Consider the following 19420-nt stretch of genomic DNA (forward strand, 5'->3'; position numbering starts at 1 on the left):
AGATTACATCAATTCAAAACGTCTATTGCCCCCCAATAGACCTTTAACGGACTTCTACTGCCCTAATAGAACCTTTTTTTTTTTCATTTTTTCTTTCTTTCTATCCTTCTGCCCCCATTCTACAAAAAAAAAAAAAAAAAAAAAAACAAACAAACAAACAAACTGGGCACCCAAAGAAAAGCTCTGGGCACCCAATCTTCTTTCTCCTCTGCCACAGCCTGGGTCGAGCACCGGAGGATACGCAATGTTGATGGTGTTGCTCGGTGAGGCCAAGGAGACGGCAAAGGCGTCTAGGAGGCCATCGTCGATGCGTCGTCTGGTCGTCGTTGTCAGTGTGACGACGGTTAGGATGACGGGGCCAAACTTGTGCGAGCTCACCGACGAGTTGCAACGAAATCTGGGCAAGAACTCGACCCCCGCCGGAGTTGGAGGTCGGGGAGTGGATCGACGCCAGCCGGAGGAGGAGAGAGAGAAAGTTTCAGATCGGAGGAGAGAGAGGAGAGAGAGAGAGAGATCAATGTCATATGGGTTGTTTATTAATTTGGCTGAGGGTAAAATTGTCTTTTTATGTTAAATTAGGTAGCCGGGAATAAAAATCTGTTGCTGGGGTAAGTGAAATAATTTTGGCTAATTTTGATGCTTTAAGTCAAGGACCCGTAAATTTAATTGACTCAAAAAAAGAAAAAACAAAAAAACAAAAAACAAAACAAAACAAATATATAATTCTTTTCTATATAACCATTTCTATTTGGACCACAATCTCTTTCAAGCCCAAATAAAACAGGCCAACTCCATCCAATTACTTTATTTCCCCTATATAATGAAGGTCGTCTTCAGATTTTGGTCCCAAAATAAAAATTTACAGAGACCACAGAGCGCACTCGAACGGAGAAGATGAACCCACATGCATTGTCTCTTAGTTAAGTGTTAATCATCTCTAACCAGCATTTCTCTGTTCACCTAACAATTCCAAAGGTATGGTTTTAAAGTAAATTGATGCTACTAACGTTACTCTTTATCTATATATGTTTGGTTTTTTGTTTCGCTTTGGGTTGATGCTCTAGTTTGTTCTGCTTATCCTTCAGTGTGGTTCTTGGGCTCGGGCCGGTCCTGATAATAGATTGCTTTGTTTACCAATTCAGTTACTGAGATTAAAATGATTAGCTGTTTCCTTCTATTTCCTTTTTCCAAAAATCATGTACTGTCATGATTTAGCTTTGAAACACCAAACTAGTATAGTCGTTGTCAGCACTCTCTCTCTCTCTCTCTCTCTCCCCCCAAATCAGTATTCTCCTACAAAAACTCTCCAATATATATATTGAAGTAAAGAAGAAAATGTGGATGAAAGCTTTAGAAAGATAACGAGATGAACAGAGAGCAGACCATGTAGCTCTTCTGGTTTTCTATTTTGATTTATAAGATGCATCAAATGCTTAGGTTTATATCCTAAGACTTGGAGATGCTGCTGGAAGAAACTAAATCACACAAGACTAGATGTTTCTCAGCTACAAAACACATAAACTAAGGTTAAAGAACTATAAAATACAAAAGACTCTGACCATTTGACTTAACTAGGAAGTAAAGAAAAGAAGACATTAATTCTAACACTCCTTTTAATGTCTTGCTGCGCGCTGAACTCCTAGTAACCTTCTGAGATAGGTGAACCTTTCTTTTGGCAATGCTTCGGTCAAGATGTCTGCCACTTGATCATTAGATTTGCAATATGCAACTTCAATCTGTTAGAACTACACTAGTCTAATGCTGTAAATCTATCTCAGTAAGAGCACATGTAAACAATGTTATATACGTGAACTTTATTTAGGATTGCAATAGTAAACGCATAGTATATTAGGATTGCAGAAACATATCTATCCTAATATATAGATGAACTATTTAGGAGTGGTATACTAGTCGCATCCTAATATAGGACTGAAACTTCATATCTCTCCTGATATCTGCAATGTATATAAACTGTACAGTATGTAAAAGAGTCTTACACGATGCACTTGAACCATTCATCTTAGTCTTCTCCTGATTCCACCTCCAGTATTCTCTTAGTATGATGGGACTAATTTATGAGAACAGATTGTGTATCAGAAGGGACCAAAACGTTATATATAGCAATGTAATAACAGTTTCTTCCATCAAGAAACTGCCATCACCCTTTAACTGCTATTTCAAATATATAACTTCTTGCAACTGTCCTAATTTGATTTTAAATCAATCCAAACAGATTAGGATAAGTACTTAAACTTATTTTAAATACAAACTCTAACAAACACGTTTACTTAAGTGTATATGCTGTACATACAAGGTTTCTATGTAATGTCTTGTTCATCAGGTTTTCTAACAATCTCCCACTGAACTTGACATTGCTTAGAAATTGATATGTGCATATACATGTATCAGTTAGCTAAATTGTGCACATTCAGTTTGTATTCCCTGTCTGTTCCAAATTCTGTCAATCATGTTTGCTGTAAAGAATCATAGAACAACACAATGAATCAGAGAAAACATTAGTGTTCCATAATCACATTGAAGCAACCAAAATCACATGAATCATCCTTATTACAGCTGCACTGTAATCAAGCTTAAATTATCATACCATATATGATATAAGCATGCATAATGTCCTACCAAAATTTCTAATCATATAGAACTGAAGCAAATTATATTTCACTCGCCTAATATCATGAATTTGCATATTTGCTGTTTATAAACAACAATCTGAAATTGTACAACTCAATCATGCAAATACACAATGAAGTGAAAACTCAAGAATGTAATAATATTTAACTGATCATTATCTGAAAATCCATAAATAATAATACACAGCAACGAGTGAGATACCATCAGACTTCATCAGGATTGAAACTGTCCAACACTCCCATATTTTTGGTGTGTCTAATAAAATCAGAAACTGCCAAGGCTTTTGTCAAAGGATCAGCCAATTGATCTTTAGTTCCAATCTTCACTACCTCTATCTCCTCATCTCTGACACTTTCTCTCACTGCAAAGTATTTCACATCAATGTTCTTAGAACCTGAAGACCTTTTATTATTCTTTGAAAAGAATACTGCAGATGCATTATCACAGTAGATTGTTATAGGCCTTGACACAGATTCTACAATCTTTAAGTGAGCAATGAAATTCTTCAACCATAGTGCATGCCCAGTAGCTTCAAAGATGGCTATATATTCAGCCTGAAAGGTTGAAGTTGCTGTCAGAGTTTGTTTAGCTGTTTTCCATGAAATTGCTCCTCCAGCCATAACAAATATATAACCTGATGTCAATTTCAAGTCATCTGAATCTGACTTGTACGATGCATCAGTATAAGCTTCCACTTCAAGTTCTTGATCTTCAATTCTTCTGTAAACCAACATGTGACTTTTGGTTTTCTTCAAATACCTCAATACTTTCTTACTAGCCACCCAATGTGCATGACCTGCACTTGACTGATATCTTGATAACATATTCACAGCAAAGGATATATCTGGCCTTGTACACACTTGAGCATACATCAAACTCCCAACCAATCTAGCATATGGCATGTTCTGCATATTCTTCCTCTCTAATGCATTCTTAGGACATTGACCTTTATGCAACTTGTCTCCTTTTGACATTGGTGACTCCCCTAAATTACAATTCTGCATCCCAAATCTCTGAAGTATTTTATCAACATAATTCTTTTGAGACAAGCCTAAGGCATACTGTTTTCTATCTCTTGTTATCTCAATCCCAAGAACATAATGAGCCTCTCCCATATCCTTCATATCAAACTGATTTAAAAGAAAACCCTTTGTTTCTTTTAATAGGCAAACACTACTACTAGCAAGCAAGATATCATCAACATACAAAATCAACAATATAAAGTCACTCCCACTGGTCTTCAAGTAAATGCACTCATCTAGTTTATTTTCCAGAAAACCAAATTGAGTGATTACTTTGTCAAACTTCAAGTACCATTGTCTTGAAGCCTGTTTAAGACCATATATTGACTTTCTAAGTTTGCATACCTTGCTGTCATCTTCTACAAAACCCTCAGGTTGCAGCATGTATATTTCTTCATATAGATCACCATTCAAAAATGCAGTCTTCACATCCATCTGATGTAGTTCCAGATCATAATGTGCTACAAGAGCCATGATGACTCTAAATGCATCTTTTGTTGAGACCGGAGAGAAAGTCTCATTGTAGTCTATGCCTTCCTTTTGATTATACCCTTTTGCAACTAGTCTGGCCTTATACCTCTCAATATTCCCATCTGCATTTCTTTTAGTTTTAAAAACCCACTTACAACCAATGGGCTTAAAATCATGAGGCTTGTCCACTAAGATCCACACTCCATTCTGCGACATGCTTTGCAACTCATCTTCCATTGCTGATTTCCACTTCTCACTATTTGAGGATTGCATGGCCTCCTCAACTGAAATTGGATCACCTTCATCTCCCAAATCAGTTTCCTCAATAGTCAAATATAATTTGTATACATCTGGTATGGCAGATTTCTTTTCTCTTGCAGATCTTCTCAAGGTTACAGGCTGTGATGCTTCTGCAGTTTCTGTGGTCTGCATTGCAACTCTGCATTCAGCTTGCTCATTATGTTGTGTTGGCATTGTATCATTTGCAATTGGCTCACTTTGTTCACCTGTGATAGTGTTGACATGATCCACAACATCTGCACTTGCTTGTTGTGTTACATTTTCACCCTCTGCACTTGATGGAACAAGATTCAACGACACCGAGTTGTCTAGGACTGAAGTATTACTACAGTCCTGATCTAGGACTATTGTATTGCTGTGATCCTGATCTAGGATTGATGTATTGCTGCAGTCCTGATCTAGGATGCGAATGTTACTGCAATCCTGATAGACAAACCATTTCTCCTTGTCGTCTTCTGCCTGTGATGAACTTTTATCCATTTCTAAATCATTCCTTGCACTGTTATCAAACACCTCATCATAGAATGCAGCTCTGTGAGATTCCATTATTCTTGTTCCCTTTCCAGGACAATAGAACTTGTATCCTTTAGACTTCTCAGAATAGCCAATGAAAAATGCACTGACTGATTGAGAATCCAACTTTCCATCTGTATTGCTGTGAATTCTAGCCTCTGCTTTACATCCCCACACATGAAAATGATTCAGACTGGGTTTATATCCACACCACAACTCAAATGGAATTTTGTGAACTGCTTTGGTTGGAACTCTGTTACAAATATAATTTGCAGTCTTTAAGGCTTCTCCCCACAGAAATTTTGGAAGTCCAGACCTGAGTATCATGCATCTAACCATGCTCATGAGAGTTCTATTTCTTCTTTCTGAAACTCCATTTTGTTGAGGATTGTATGGAGTTGTATACTGAGCAACTATCCCACATTCTTGCAAAAATAAAGCAAACGGGCCTTTATGTTGCCCTTGTTCTGTATACCTTCCAAAATACTCACCACCTCTGTCAGACCTGACAACTTTGATAACCCTGCCTGTTAATTTCTCAACCTCAGTTTTATAAATCTTGAAGGTTTCCAAAGCTTGTGATTTTTCAGAAATAAGGTAAACATAACAAAACCTAGAAAAATCATCTATGAAAGTTATAAAATAACAATTTCCACAGATTGTGTTAACAGGAAATTAAAGGACCACAGACATCAGTATGGACTAAATCAAGCAAATTTTCACTCCTTTTTGAACCAAAACTCCTAGAGTTAGTCAATTTACCTTTTAGACAATCTACAAATCTTCAAAACTCAAGGCTGGTAAGATCCCTTGTTTAACAAGTTCTCTTAACCTTTCTTTAGAAATGTGGCCAAGTCTTTTATGCCACAAAAAGGATGAAGAATCACTGAATTTTCTTTTGGAACCAGACGCTTTATCTAAGAAGAAAATATTCTTGCTATCATTTTTACCAGAAAACACAGTTTCACAATTGACAAGCCAATACCCATTTAAAATATTTGCTTCACCAAAACACACAGAGTCATAATAAAGCAACATTAATTTATTATCACTAGAGAAACTACAACCATTATTAGCAACAAATTGAGAACCTGATATGAGGTTTCTCTTTATACTAGGAATACAATACACATTATTTAGTTCTAATACATAATTATTCCTAAACAACAACTTGACAACTCCTATAGCCTTCACAGCTACTCTTTGACCATTTCCAGAACACACCCTTGTTTCATTCTTATTTGGGATTGTTATCCTTGATAATCCCTGTAAAGAATTCACAACATGAATGGGTGAGCCAGTGTCAAACCACCAAGAGTTATCATGAACAAAATCATTTGACTCAACACTAAAAACAGGTTTTGAAAGAAAAGCACCTCTTTTAGTTAGCCAAACTTTGAAACCCTCACAATCTTTCTTAAAGTGTCCAGGTTTCTTGCAGAAGAAACACTTCAGGCCACCTACAGGTTTATTTTTAAACTTAATGTTGTCAGACCTCACAGCAGATGTTGAAGTACCAGTTGAAGTGCTTCCTTTGTAGTTGTTGTTGCCAAACCTCTTCTTCTTGAACTTTGAGTGGGACATGAGATTCACTGACACTTCTTTTCCCTTCTTTATAATTTCATCCTCAACTTCCACACAAAGGGAAATCAGTTCATTCACACTCCACATTTCCTTTTGAGTTTTGTAAAGTGTTTTCAGTTGATCATACTCATCCGGTAGTGATTCCAGCAACAAATAAACAAGGAATGGATCTTCAATAGCCATGTTTAGTCCTCTGAGTTTTCCAGCAATGTCAGAACCCTTCAATATATATTCTCTAACACTCCCTTTTCCATTGAACTGCAACCTCATGAGAGATTTCATAAGCTTTCCAGTTTCTGCTTTGTTGGAAACCTTGTATTTTTCTGCAATGGAATTGAAGAACACTTTTGCAAACTCTGAGTCTGGAATACCTCCTATCACATTCTCAGTTATGCTCTTCTTGATCATGATCAGTGCCATCTTATTGTGCTTGTACCACTTCTCATATTTTTCTTTGCTTTCCTTGCTTGCAGTTGCGGGCAATGCTTCTGGTGGATCTTCTTTCAAAACATGATCATAGTCTAGAACTCCCAGATTCAATTCAATGTCACTCTTCCATTTCTTGAAATTTGAGCCATTCAGCAACTCAATCTGACTTATGCTCATTGGAAAGTGCATTGCTGTATATGAAATTGATCAGTCAAAATCTTCTAGTGTATCATGATACTAGAATAATCTGAATGTCCCAAAACAAATGAAATTCATATATGAATGTCATTTAACTGAAACTCTATGTATATGCAGACAAATGAAACTTTTCTATTTTCAAGACCTGACATCCTTTGTGGAGTACTCATCTCTAATAGTTTCTGAATGTTCATCTATCTAAAATATACAAGACTATGAAACCAAATGTTTGATGTAGATCTCTTTGGAAATCATACTCAAATTTAATTTTAAGTCTCATAATCTCATTCTGATGAAACTGAATACAATGTAATTGCTATATATTGGCCACTTTGACAGCACTTTATTATGCAACATATAATTGAATTCATACTAAATATTTCATCAGCATATTAGATCATTTGGAATGTTCATTCATGGCACCACTTTGGCAGCACACAACATGATGAATTTCTCAATGAATCAAATATCATAACTTGAAACAAGCATATACATCAATCACTATTTATCAGACATGAATTATATATGTAGATAACTGTATGCGGATTACAACAAAATTCCCAGAAATCGTTTCAAAACAAATTTGTTGAAGTAGCAATAACATGTAACTCATCTAAGCATAGATTGCTCTGATACCAATTGTTAGAACTACACTAGTCTAATGCTGTAAATCTATCTCAGTAAGAGCACATGTAAACAATGTTATATACGTGAACTTTATTTAGGATTGCAATAGTAAACGCATAGTATATTAGGATTGCAGAAACATATCTATCCTAATATATAGATGAACTATTTAGGAGTGGTATACTAGTCGCATCCTAATATAGGACTAAAACTTCATATCTCTCCTGATATCTGCAATGTATATAAACTGTACAGTATGTAAAAGAGTCTTACACGATGCACTTGAACCATTCATCTTAGTCTTCTCCTGATTCCACCTCCAGTATTCTCTTAGTATGATGGGACTAATTTATGAGAACAGATTGTGTATCAGAAGGGACCAAAACGTTATATATAGCAATGTAATAACAGTTTCTTCCATCAAGAAACTGCCATCACCCTTTAACTGCTATTTCAAATATATAACTTCTTGCAACTGTCCTAATTTGATTTTAAATCAATCCAAACAGATTAGGATAAGTACTTAAACTTATTTTAAATACAAACTCTAACAAATACGTTTACTTAAGTGTATATGTTGTACATACAAGGTTTCTATGTAATGTCTTGTTCATCAGGTTTTCTAACACAATCTCGTTGTCTTCAACAACATTTGTAATGAAGTGATACTTCCGTGCAATATGCTTGGTCATATTGTGAAAAACAGGATTCTTTGTCAATCCTATTGCAGATTGGTTGTCACACAAGAGAGGAGTTGCTTCATGTTGCATTTCACCAAAGTCTTCCAGAACTCTTCTCAGCCAAATTGCTTGAGAAGTAGCTTCAGCTGCAGATACATATTCTGCTTCAGCTGTGGATAGAGCAACACTGTCTTGCTTGTTGGAACCCCATGAATACACTCCAGAACCTATAGTAAAGGCATAACCTGATGTGCTTTTTGAATCATCTAGACTCCCACTCCAGTCACTATCACAAAAACCAAATAACTTCTGCTCAATGTTCTTTCGATACATCATTCCAAAATCAATTGACCCTTGAATATATCTTAACACTCTCTTGACAGGCCCAAGGTGAATTTGAGTACGAGTATGCATGAACCTCGCCAAAAGAGTTGATGCATACATGATGTCAGGTCTTGTTGCTGTCAAATAAAGAAGGCTTCCTACCAAGCTTCTGTACACACTTATGTCAACAGGTTTACTTCCATCTTCCCTTGAAAGTTTTTCATTCACAATAAGTGGTGTATTTGCACCCTCCCATCCCAAATTTCTCAAGAATGGATTTAGCATATTTCTTTTCTGTTTGAGAGATACCAATTCCCAGAAAATAATGCAATAAACCCAAGTCACCCATCTCATAATTTTCATTATCTTATTTTTGAAATTTAGAACCATTTCCTCCAAAGTATGCAATAAACCCAATTCTGATAAATCAAAATTTGAGAGTTGATCAGAAGCCCAGTTTTCACCTACCAGCTTTAATCATATTGACTTGCACTGTGGAAAGCATATGAATTTCATATATTAAAAGTGAATTGGTCATAGAGTTGATGATGGCAGCCGACTATCTCCATGCATGAGCGCATATCCTATGTATGTAAGACTGCTTCTTGGAATCACTGCTTAAGATATACATGTACACGTATTTTCAGTTTTAATTGATTTTCTTTTTAGTTCAAGTTGGTTAAGTCAACTTTCTATGTCCTCTTAAAAAATTAGTCAACTTGTTATTCTCACAGATGGATAATAATAGAAAATTAAAATTGATTAACTATTAAAGGCAATAGCTTGTGAAATGTCCATCTATAAAGAAGGCTTCTTCTTTTCTTTTTTTTTAATCAAAAAAAAGTTTTTTTTTTTCTCTTTTTTTGGAGGGAAATTCTAGTGTAGTGGTGGGTATCTCATACCCACATTTACAAAAGTGAGAACAAATTTTATTGTCAAAGTTGTAATTTGAGTCATACTTTGTGTAATTTTAGTTCTAATAATGGTAATTACACCTCTTACGACATTTTACAAGTTTTTGAACAAATTTGTTGTCAATGTTGTAATCTTAGTTGTAATAATGGTAATTATACCTCTTACGACATTTTTACAAGCTTTTGAACAAATTCGTTGTCAATGTTGTAATTTTTGTTTAACTATATGTAAATAGTGTAAATGATTATGGTAACTTTTGTTCTCAATGTTGTAATTTTGGTTCAAATACTTGTAAATTTTTGTTCAAATAGTTGTAAATGAGGGTATCTCATACCCACCAGTACACTAGCTTATCATATAGAGTTGACTTTTGATAGGAAACCAGCTGTAGTACTCCATACTCATTGTTGGAAAAGCATAATCACAATGTCCTCCTCTTCATATTTCGGCCTCTCTCTGATCTGAAATCTTCATTTCACTTCTCAGTTAATTAATTCTTGTATCCCGTATGTCATATTGTATAGTCATCAAAAAAACAAAAAGGAAAAAAAATTATTTAGTTGCTTCGTTTCTTTCATTACTTTTGCTTTGCTTCATATATTGGATTGTCTGAACCTGTAATCACTTAAAAGCAAAGAGATTTTGCTTTTTTTGTTATCTGTACACATCCAGCAAGGAAAAACAATCTTACTTTCATTGGTCAGTCTTTCCTCTTTTCCTTTGTCTTTGATATTGCTAAGTTTAAGCATCATCCTTGGTTACTATTAAAAAAAAAAAAAAAAAAAAAAAAAAAAAGGGAAAGTAGAGAATGGAAATCTGCTTTTCAGTTCTTGGAAAACTCGCAGAGTACACAGTAGCACCAGTTCTGCGACAGTTTAGCTATCTGATTCACTGTGAGAGCAACATTAAGAATCTCACCAGCCAGGCTGGGAGGCTGGCCGACAAAAGAGATGGGATACAGCTAGCTGTGGTTGTGGCGACCAGAAACTTAGAGACTATTGCTCCTGAAGTTGAGTCCTGGCTGCATGATGTTAACAATACCATACAGGACAAGGAGACGTGTTTTGAGGAAGAAACTGTAGCAAAGGCAACATGCTCTAATGGATGGTTTCCAAATTTGAAGTATCGTCATTCCTTGAGTAGGAAAGCTAAGAAGATGACTGTGATTGTTGATAAGCTCCTTGGAGACGGGAGTTTCGCAGTCATATCTTACCCACCTCCTCCCCCAGAGATATTTCCATTTCCAAACAAAAAACATTCCGAGTATGTTGATAAGGCTTTGGCCAAGCCCCATGAAGGGGCAAGCTCCTCAGGAACCTCCAACCCTGCTCCTCCATCACTTATGAAACTATCTGAGAATTTGGAATACAGATTACCTTATACGAAAGAGGTCATGAATGCTTTGCATAATGATGATATCAACATGATTGGCATTTGCGGGATAATCAAAGGAGGAGATACGGTGACAGCAAAAGAATTCATCCAGATAGTAAAACACCAAGATATATTTGAGGAGGTTGTGATGGCAGTTGTGTCCCATGATCCAGACTTGAAGCGGATACAAGTCGAAATTGGAGATATGCTAGGGCTGAATTTGGAAACTATGAATTTGATTGAAGGAGCAGAGATGCTTCATGCTAGAATGTCTAGCGATACAGAGAGGTTCCTTGTTGTATTGGCTGATGTTTGGAAAATACTTGATTTGGAAGCAGTTGGAATCCCTCATGGTGAAAGTAACCAAGGATGCAAGATCATATTTTTGTCAAGACTGCCGAATGTATTTAGTGAGTTGAGAACTCAGAGTAATTTCAAACTGTTATTGGCATCTATATCCTTTGAAGGACCCATGGATTTTGAATCAAGAAATTCAGTCCTTACAGAAGTAATGAATGCTCTCACCGATGACCAAATAAACCCAATTGTAATATGCGGAATGCCTGGTATAGGCAAGACAACCTTGGTGAAAGAAGTTGGTAAAAAGGCAAAAGAAGGTGGCCTATTCGATGAGGTTGCAATGGCTGTTATGACCCAGAATCCTGACTTGAGTCATATTCAACATGAAATTGCAGATTTTCTGGGTTTGAAACTTATTGAACAGAGTTTATCTGGAAGAGCATATAAGTTACTTGAAAGATTATCGGGTGGTAAGAGGGTTCTTGTAATATTAGACAATGTTTGGACACCAGTAGATTTGGAAGCATTAGGTATTCCACTTTGTTGCAAAATTCTGGTATCATCACGAAGCCAAGATATAATATTCAAGAAGATGACAACCAAAAAGAACTTTTCTCTTGGTGTTTTGGAAGAATCAGAAGCATGGTGTCTGTTTAAGGAGACGGCAGGCGATTCCATTGAATCTCCAGAGCTACATTCTGTAGCACATCAGGTTCTGAGCGAGTGTGCTGGTTTGCCAATTGCAATTTCTACTGTTGGAAGGGCACTGCAACATAAAAGCAAGCCAATGTGGAATGATGCGGTTAGACAACTAAGAAAGGCTTGTCCGAAGAACATTCCAGGAGTGATACAAGAAGTGTATGGGAAAATAAAGTTGAGTTACAAATGTTTAAGTAGCAAGGAAGCCAAATCATGTTTTTTACTGTGTTGCCTATATCCAGAAAGTGGTAATATACTGGTTGAAGATTTGGTTAGGTATGGAGTTGGGCTTGGGTTCTTTAACAGCATTGATTCAATGGAAGAAGGAAGAAACAGTGTAGAAACATTGATTGACATACTCAAGAGGTGTTTTTTGTTGTTAGACAGCAACAAGAAAGGGTGCGTTAGAATGCATGATGTGGTCCGCGATGTTGCCCTATTCATATTCTCTAAGGGTCGTAAAAAGAGTTTTTTGTTAAGATGTGAAGTGGAACTGAAGGGTTGGCGTAAGATTAATGGTGCTTCCAAGCAGTACATGTGCAGTACACTGATAAACAATCAAACTCATCAGCTTACTGTGCTTTTATTATTGTCAAGCATGGATAAATTGTCTTTGGAACCACCATCCACTATATTTGAAGGAATGGGAGATCTTAAGGTTTTAGGCATGAGGAGCACAGTTGTTTCGCCAATACTGCCATCGCTTCCACTTTTAAGAAACCTTCAAACGTTGTCTCTGGAGCATTGCAATTTTAACAACGATCATGTCAAGATACTCAACAGTGTCCTCAGAAAGCTACGGACACTGATGATACTCAGCTTTCGTGGCTCTTGCATCAAAGAATTACCTGATGAACTTAAAAATTTGTCGAAGCTAAGGTTGCTAGATTTGACAGGATGTAGTGGTCTTGAGATGATTTCACCAGGTGTCATTTCTAGCTTAACCCAACTAGAGGAATTATACATGTGGAATAGCTTTGACAAATGGGTGGTCCTAAGAGATGAACATGTCTCAGAAGCCCAACTAGTGTCCATGCAACTGATGCAAGAGAATCCACATCAAATGCCAGAGGAGCCGGTGAACATCTTTGAGTCAACTAGTTTTGAGGAACATAGAAAAGTAAACACTAATGCAAAACTTTCAGAGCTACTTTCCTTGAGCTGTTTGACTAGTTTAGAAGCTGCTTTTCCACCAACTAAAACTATGCAAAGCAGTGTGGCATTTCATAAGCTTGAAAGATTTAAAATCTCTATAGAATCCATGGCCGATAAGGAAAGAAGATTGGATGTAAGCCCTTCTGAGAACTACTTGAGACTTCATGATCTTGATGGAATAATGGATGAGGAAAGAAGATTGGATGTAAGCCCTTCTGAGAACTACTTGAGAATTCATGATCTTGATGGAAACTCTCTTGTGGGAAGTGCAATCTCTGTGTTACTGAAGAATACCAACACACTAGATCTGAAAATGAAAAATCTCGAGGATGCTTTCAATTTCTTAGATAGAGACTGTTTTGCAAACTTGAAGTCTCTAACACTGCAAGATTGTAAGGCTATGGAATATCTCATTGACATGACGGATATAGTTCCACTTCCACGTAATGGAGTGCTTCCGGTCTTAGATTCGCTGAATATCCGAAGTGCAGATAAGATGAAGGAGATATGTCATGGTCAGCTTCCAATGAGGTCATTTGAAAAACTAATCCAGATATCTTTAAGCAATCTGTCTCAGTTGACACATGTATGGAAGATAGAAGCTCAGTTTGAATGCCTGGGAAATCTAAGACGTGTCATTGTGAAATCCTGTTCAGCTTTGAAGTTTGTCTTCCTGTTGTCTACTGGTAATGATCTTAAGCAACTTGAAGAACTAGAGATTGCATCTTGCCCGTCCTTGGAAGATATTTTTACCTTGGAAGGATCAGGACATCAGATCAAGTGCCTGAATTTGATACGATTGCGTCTTGAAGATCTAGGGCTTAAGGTAAGCAAAAACACATGCATGATGAACTTCCCTCAACTAGTCACCTTGGAGCTCGAGTTCCTACCAGAACTCATCAGTCTCTATCCGAGTCATTTGGCTTCAAAACACAGCTCTAATGCCACTAATGTTCTATTTGATCCCAAGGTATTTTTCTTCCTTTTTACTTATATATGTATTTATTTATTGTTTTATGGCCTCTGTTCTATGGCGCATATATATATGTAAGGTATTTATCCTTTTCATCGCTCATTTTTAGCAACTTTAGTAGACTTTATTTTAATTTTTGAGCTATAATATTAAAGACATGTTTAGCTTTTGGGCTATTGAGCTACTCCTCAAGTGGCTCTCCAAAACAAATCTTTTAGATTTAACAAAACTAGTAGAGAGTCAGTCTCGCTCTATATCTAAGAACCATAAATCAAAGATAGTGAATATAGACATTCAGATGAAACTAACAGGTATAATTGACCGTCGAGAAATGAAATATGATTTTTTTTTTTTTTTTTTTTTTTGTTAAGGGGAACCCAAAGGTTTCCTAGGCCCAAGATAAACTCCTTTGGCGCATGTGAAATGCTCCAATTGTGCATTGCAGCACAGTGCCTAGCTACTTTGACAGCTTCGGGGGTCGAACCTAGGTTGGAGAGCACACCCAACTAGGCAAGAACCACTAGGCCACTTGCAGTGGTTATGAAATATGAGTTATGGTGGATCTTCTTTATAACAAAAATAAAACATGTCAAACAATTAAACTAGTCTCAAATTGAGTTATGTTTAAACCAAGTTCTAACAGAGCCCTAACAGATAGGAAAGAATAAAAAGAAAAGAAGATTGAAGAGTTTGTTTGGTATACTGTGGACTCATATTATAATGTCCTTAACTGATACAAACATGATCCACCTGTTTGCAATCTAGAATTCTTTTAGTATGTAATAGGTGTCGGTATTTAACTTGTTTAGTTATACAACACACGTTTTGGAAAGTGCCCCGCCCTCGGCATAGTTTATATAAGTATACAAATCAAGAAATATATGTATATATGTCATCATTTTTTCTAGTGCAAAATTTTCAGTACTTACAATATTCACATAACTCGACAGGTTAAACCTTTTCGTGAGCTACGGTATATGGTGGTGAGAAGATGTAACAATCTACTTGGTGTTTTCTCATCCAGTGTGGTGCAAAACTTACAGAATCTTGAACAACTTGAAGTAAGGTCTTGTGACTCACTGGAAACAGTATTTGAGCTTGAAGGTTTAGAAATGAAAGAAAAGGATGGTGTTACTGCAACACTATTGTCTTGCTTGGAGAGACTGGAGTTGGGTAATCTACCCAAGTTGGCATACTTGTGGAAGCCACCTCAAAACATTCTGGCATTTCAAAACTTAACAATGCTCTATGTTTTGCGGTGCAACAGATTGGAATATGTGTTCCCGCTCTTCATAGTGGAAGGTCTAGTGAAACTAGTAGCCATGTATATCAGAGATTGCCCTCAGATAGTAGACATCTTTGCAAAAACTGAAGAACATGGCGATGAAGAGAAAACAAATGAAATTGTTATTCCTCAGGTAAGAACTCTCCATCTTGCCGATTTACGTAGACTCAAAAGATTTTGTCCTGTTCTATGCACTGTTGACTGCCCATCATTGAAAACGCTGGCGCTCACCAACTGCGGTTACCTGGAGACATTTGTTCCACCGGTCGTAGCCACAGGAAGTGACCTGATCTACCTTTTTGGTGAACAGGTATGCACACAACTGAAAAATCCGTCCTACATGTTTATATATTGTTTATATTTGATCAATATATACTATTCTTTGTGACACCATCCTAGTTACTATTTTGTGTTACTTAGGTTCTTTTTAGTACATGGCAGTCAGAGGTTTATTGGAGATTATGTATTGTCATATTAATGCGATACCTTCTCTCATTCATTCCTTCCATGATGGCAGTATGATGGCTCATACCCTTATTCGGCGGGCTTTAACCAAAATTGATAATTTGTCATGCAAAATGTTCAGTTTACCCTTCAGTTACGCATATATTGTGTAATTTTACAACGTATTTGTTATAAAGTTTTTACACATTAACAGATGATTTTATAATGTTTCTTAATGTCTGAGAATGCTTATTGACTTAGAATAAGTTCGGCAGCGGATCACGAACTTTCTATTGTTTCTTAATGAAAAGTAGTTTGGACAATTTTTGAGTAAAATAGCAATATTTGTCCCTGTTATGAAAATAGAATTTTTTTGTTCACTAAATATGGAACAAATGCTCAACCCGCCTTTTTGTGGGTATCTGTAGTTATATGGAAGAGGGCATACTTAGTGACAATATTTAATGGTTCTGCAGGTTGACTTTCCAGTTTTGGAGACACTAGAACTTCGTTACATGTGCCACTTCAAAGAGATATGGAAGAACAAACTTCCACCCCACTCCTTTTGTGAACTAACAGATCTAAACGTGTCCAATTGTACGGAATTATTGCATTTGGTGCCAATGTTCATGCAAAACAGGTTGGCGAAACTAGAGAAGTTAAATGTCAGTGACTGCAGGTCACTAGAAGAGATTTTTGAATTGAGAAATGCATCTGCCGATGAAGGGGAAGCTGTAATCATTTCACAGCCAGGGGAAACATCTTCAATTTCCCAACCTGAACGAATAATAAACCAGATGGATTACAGACTAACCCGAGGCTTTCCAAATTTGACATCAATAAAGGGTTCTGGTTGTAACAATTTGAGAAATCTGCTCTCTCTCTCCATTGCCAGAGGTCTGGTGAAGCTCAAAAATCTATCCATAGATCACTGCCAGAAGATGGAAGAAATCATAGCAGCAGATGGCGAGGAAACAGAGGACACGGTGAGTATTAGTGTAGCCTGTTAGATGTTTTTATTGACTTTAATCTAGCTGCAGAGCATGTTCGAAGTATGTGTTCCAGAAAATGCTTATTAATTAATTCTCTCGTAGACAACTACGAAATAATTAACTTTGACAAAGAAAAAACTCCAGCCTTTGTTTGTTTCTAATATTTCTGAAGTGATTTATGTTGAGACTTGAGCTAGATAGATAGTGTATGTCCTAAGACAGTTGATTGTATTTCCAGGTTGTTTTCCCAATCCTGGAGACACTAGAAATTCACGACATGGACAACTTCAAGGAGATATTCAGCAAACAATTTTCACACAATTCCTTCTGTAAACTAAGAGTACTCAGGGTGTCCTATTGTAACAAGTTAGAGCGTTTGCTTCCAATTTATATGCAAAATGGATTGCAGAAACTGGAGAACTTGACTGTGGAATATTGTTCATTACTAGAAGAGATTTTTGAATATAGTCAGTCGACTGGCAATGAGCATGCTGTCGTAGTATCCCAATCTGTAGGGATACAGAGTCATCCAGGCTTTCAGAGTCTAACTTCTATAGAAATCACAGAATGTGACAGACTGAGAATTCTGCTCTCACCTCGCATTGCCAGAGGTCTTAAGAATCTCAAAACTATAGATATAAGCCTTTGCAAGGAGTTGGAAGAGATAGTAACAAAGGAGGTTGAAGAAACGGATATGAGAAACATTCTCCCTCAGCTAACTTGTTTGAAACTTGTCCGTCTATATAATCTCAGTAGTTTTTCCCAAGGCAAATATGCTTTAGAATGGCCTTTAATGGAATTGATACTGATCAGGATGTGCACCAAGATGAAAAAATTCTGTTTTGGCTCCCTCAGCACACCAAGGGAAGTGGAATTAAGTATCAGTGAATACATTGATGTGAATCTTCGGTGGGAGCTCGAAAACAGTAGGAAACAAAGCTGATCAGGTACGTAACTGCATTTCTAATTTTCTATTGTACAGTATTATCATTTGTATCTGTCTTGGCAGTTGGATGATGCATCATTGTCCAACACTCCAACCTATCGAATTTTGCAGATTTGGAATACATTCGTGGGTGTGCAGGAGTGAATGCAGGGAGAAGTTTGGTACAGATTGGGATACAGTTGTGTTGATTGCCACATTTTCGGCTGCAGCAGAAACCATGTAGAGCAGAGACGATATACAGTTTTGGTGAATACATTTGTTCAGGCCTTGTAACAGCACTCTGGGTATCTGGAGAAAAAAAAAAACAAAAAAAAGAGTTTTCAGTGAGATTGATAGCTTTGTGAGAGGAGTGATGGTTGCCTAGTGAAAAACAAAAAAAAAAAACAAAAAAAGAGTGTTCAGTGAGATTGATAGCTTTGTGAGAGGAGTGATGGTTGCCTAGTGAAAAACAAAAAACAAAAAACAAAAAAAGAGTGTTCAGTGTGATTGATAGCTTTGTGAGAGGAGTGATGGTTGCCTAGTGAAAAAAAAAAAAAAAAAAAAAAGACAGACTTTGGTAAGATTGTTACTTTGTCTGATAAAAAAAATCAAAAAAGAAACAGAAAGAGTGATTAGTTGTTTTAATCTGCTGGATTGAAAGCCTGTCAGTTTGGGTGAATTTCAGGATTCTCTCAAGAATTTGGGTGAGAGTAGGTAGTTGTGTGAGGAAGAACCAAAAAGTTCTTCATTATAGATTCTTTTGCTTGTTTGTTTCAATAATTTAGATTGTCATTCTCCGTGGATGTAGCTCAATTTGGAGTGAACCACGTAAATTGGTCTCTTGTTTGTTTGTGATTGTGCTCAATTTTGTTTAGGGTTTTATTCTTGTTCTTGGTAAAATCGAACCATACTATATATAAATGTAAGTTGAGTGTTTAGTGTCGTAAACTTCACCAAATTTTGAAAAGTCAAAAATGTTTTTAGAATAAAAAAAACTGGAACTCTAAATCAAATATCAGAATGGATTCTTCTGCTGTATTGTGGGAATGTAAATAAGTTTTCTGAACACAATCATAACTTTTAATATTAATTGAAGGAAGATAGAACGTTTTACAGGTACTCCGGTCTGCTTAATCGGTTTGGATTCATTGTTCTTCTTCTCTGAGGGAATCAAGGTACTGAGAAAGAAAGAATCAACTAATCAACTCATTAAAGATTTTTTTTTCTTTCTTTTAGTCTTCTGAAGAATTTTAATTTTAACAAAAAAATTAGGAAGTTAGGTGAGCAAATTCGGAGGTTCTGGTGAGCAAATTCGGAGGTTCTAAAAGCATCTCCCATGATTAGGGCTGCCACTTGATTTGGTAATTATCAAACTAACCGAATACCAACCGATATTTAAGTTTGGTAAACCGACTTTTTGGTAATCGAGACTGATAAAACCGAAATCGAAACCAACTGCTTCAGTAAGTTTGGTTTTTAGTAAATGAACATTACTACATATACTACAGGTAGGGCTGTCAATGGGTCGTGTCGGGTTGGGTTCGTGTCGGGTCAAGGTATT

At 36.5% G+C, this 19420-nt stretch overlaps 1 protein-coding gene across 1 annotated transcript; it reads left to right on the plus strand.

Annotated features, from left to right (window-relative positions):
- Positions 1-10204: 10204 nt before the first annotated feature.
- LOC133708323 (uncharacterized) lies at positions 10205-18645 on the plus strand. The gene is made up of 5 exons (XM_062133792.1): positions 10205-14210; positions 15164-15808; positions 16419-16928; positions 17173-17881; positions 17992-18645. The coding sequence occupies exons 1-4, from the start codon at positions 10521-10523 to the stop codon at positions 17875-17877; spliced, it is 5550 nt and encodes a 1849-aa protein (XP_061989776.1). The 5' UTR covers positions 10205-10520; the 3' UTR covers positions 17878-17881; positions 17992-18645.
- The last annotated feature ends 775 nt before the right edge of the window (positions 18646-19420 follow it).

This window comes from Rosa rugosa, chromosome 5 (assembly GCF_958449725.1).
Source record: "Rosa rugosa chromosome 5, drRosRugo1.1, whole genome shotgun sequence".
Taxonomy (NCBI): domain Eukaryota; kingdom Viridiplantae; phylum Streptophyta; class Magnoliopsida; order Rosales; family Rosaceae; genus Rosa; species Rosa rugosa.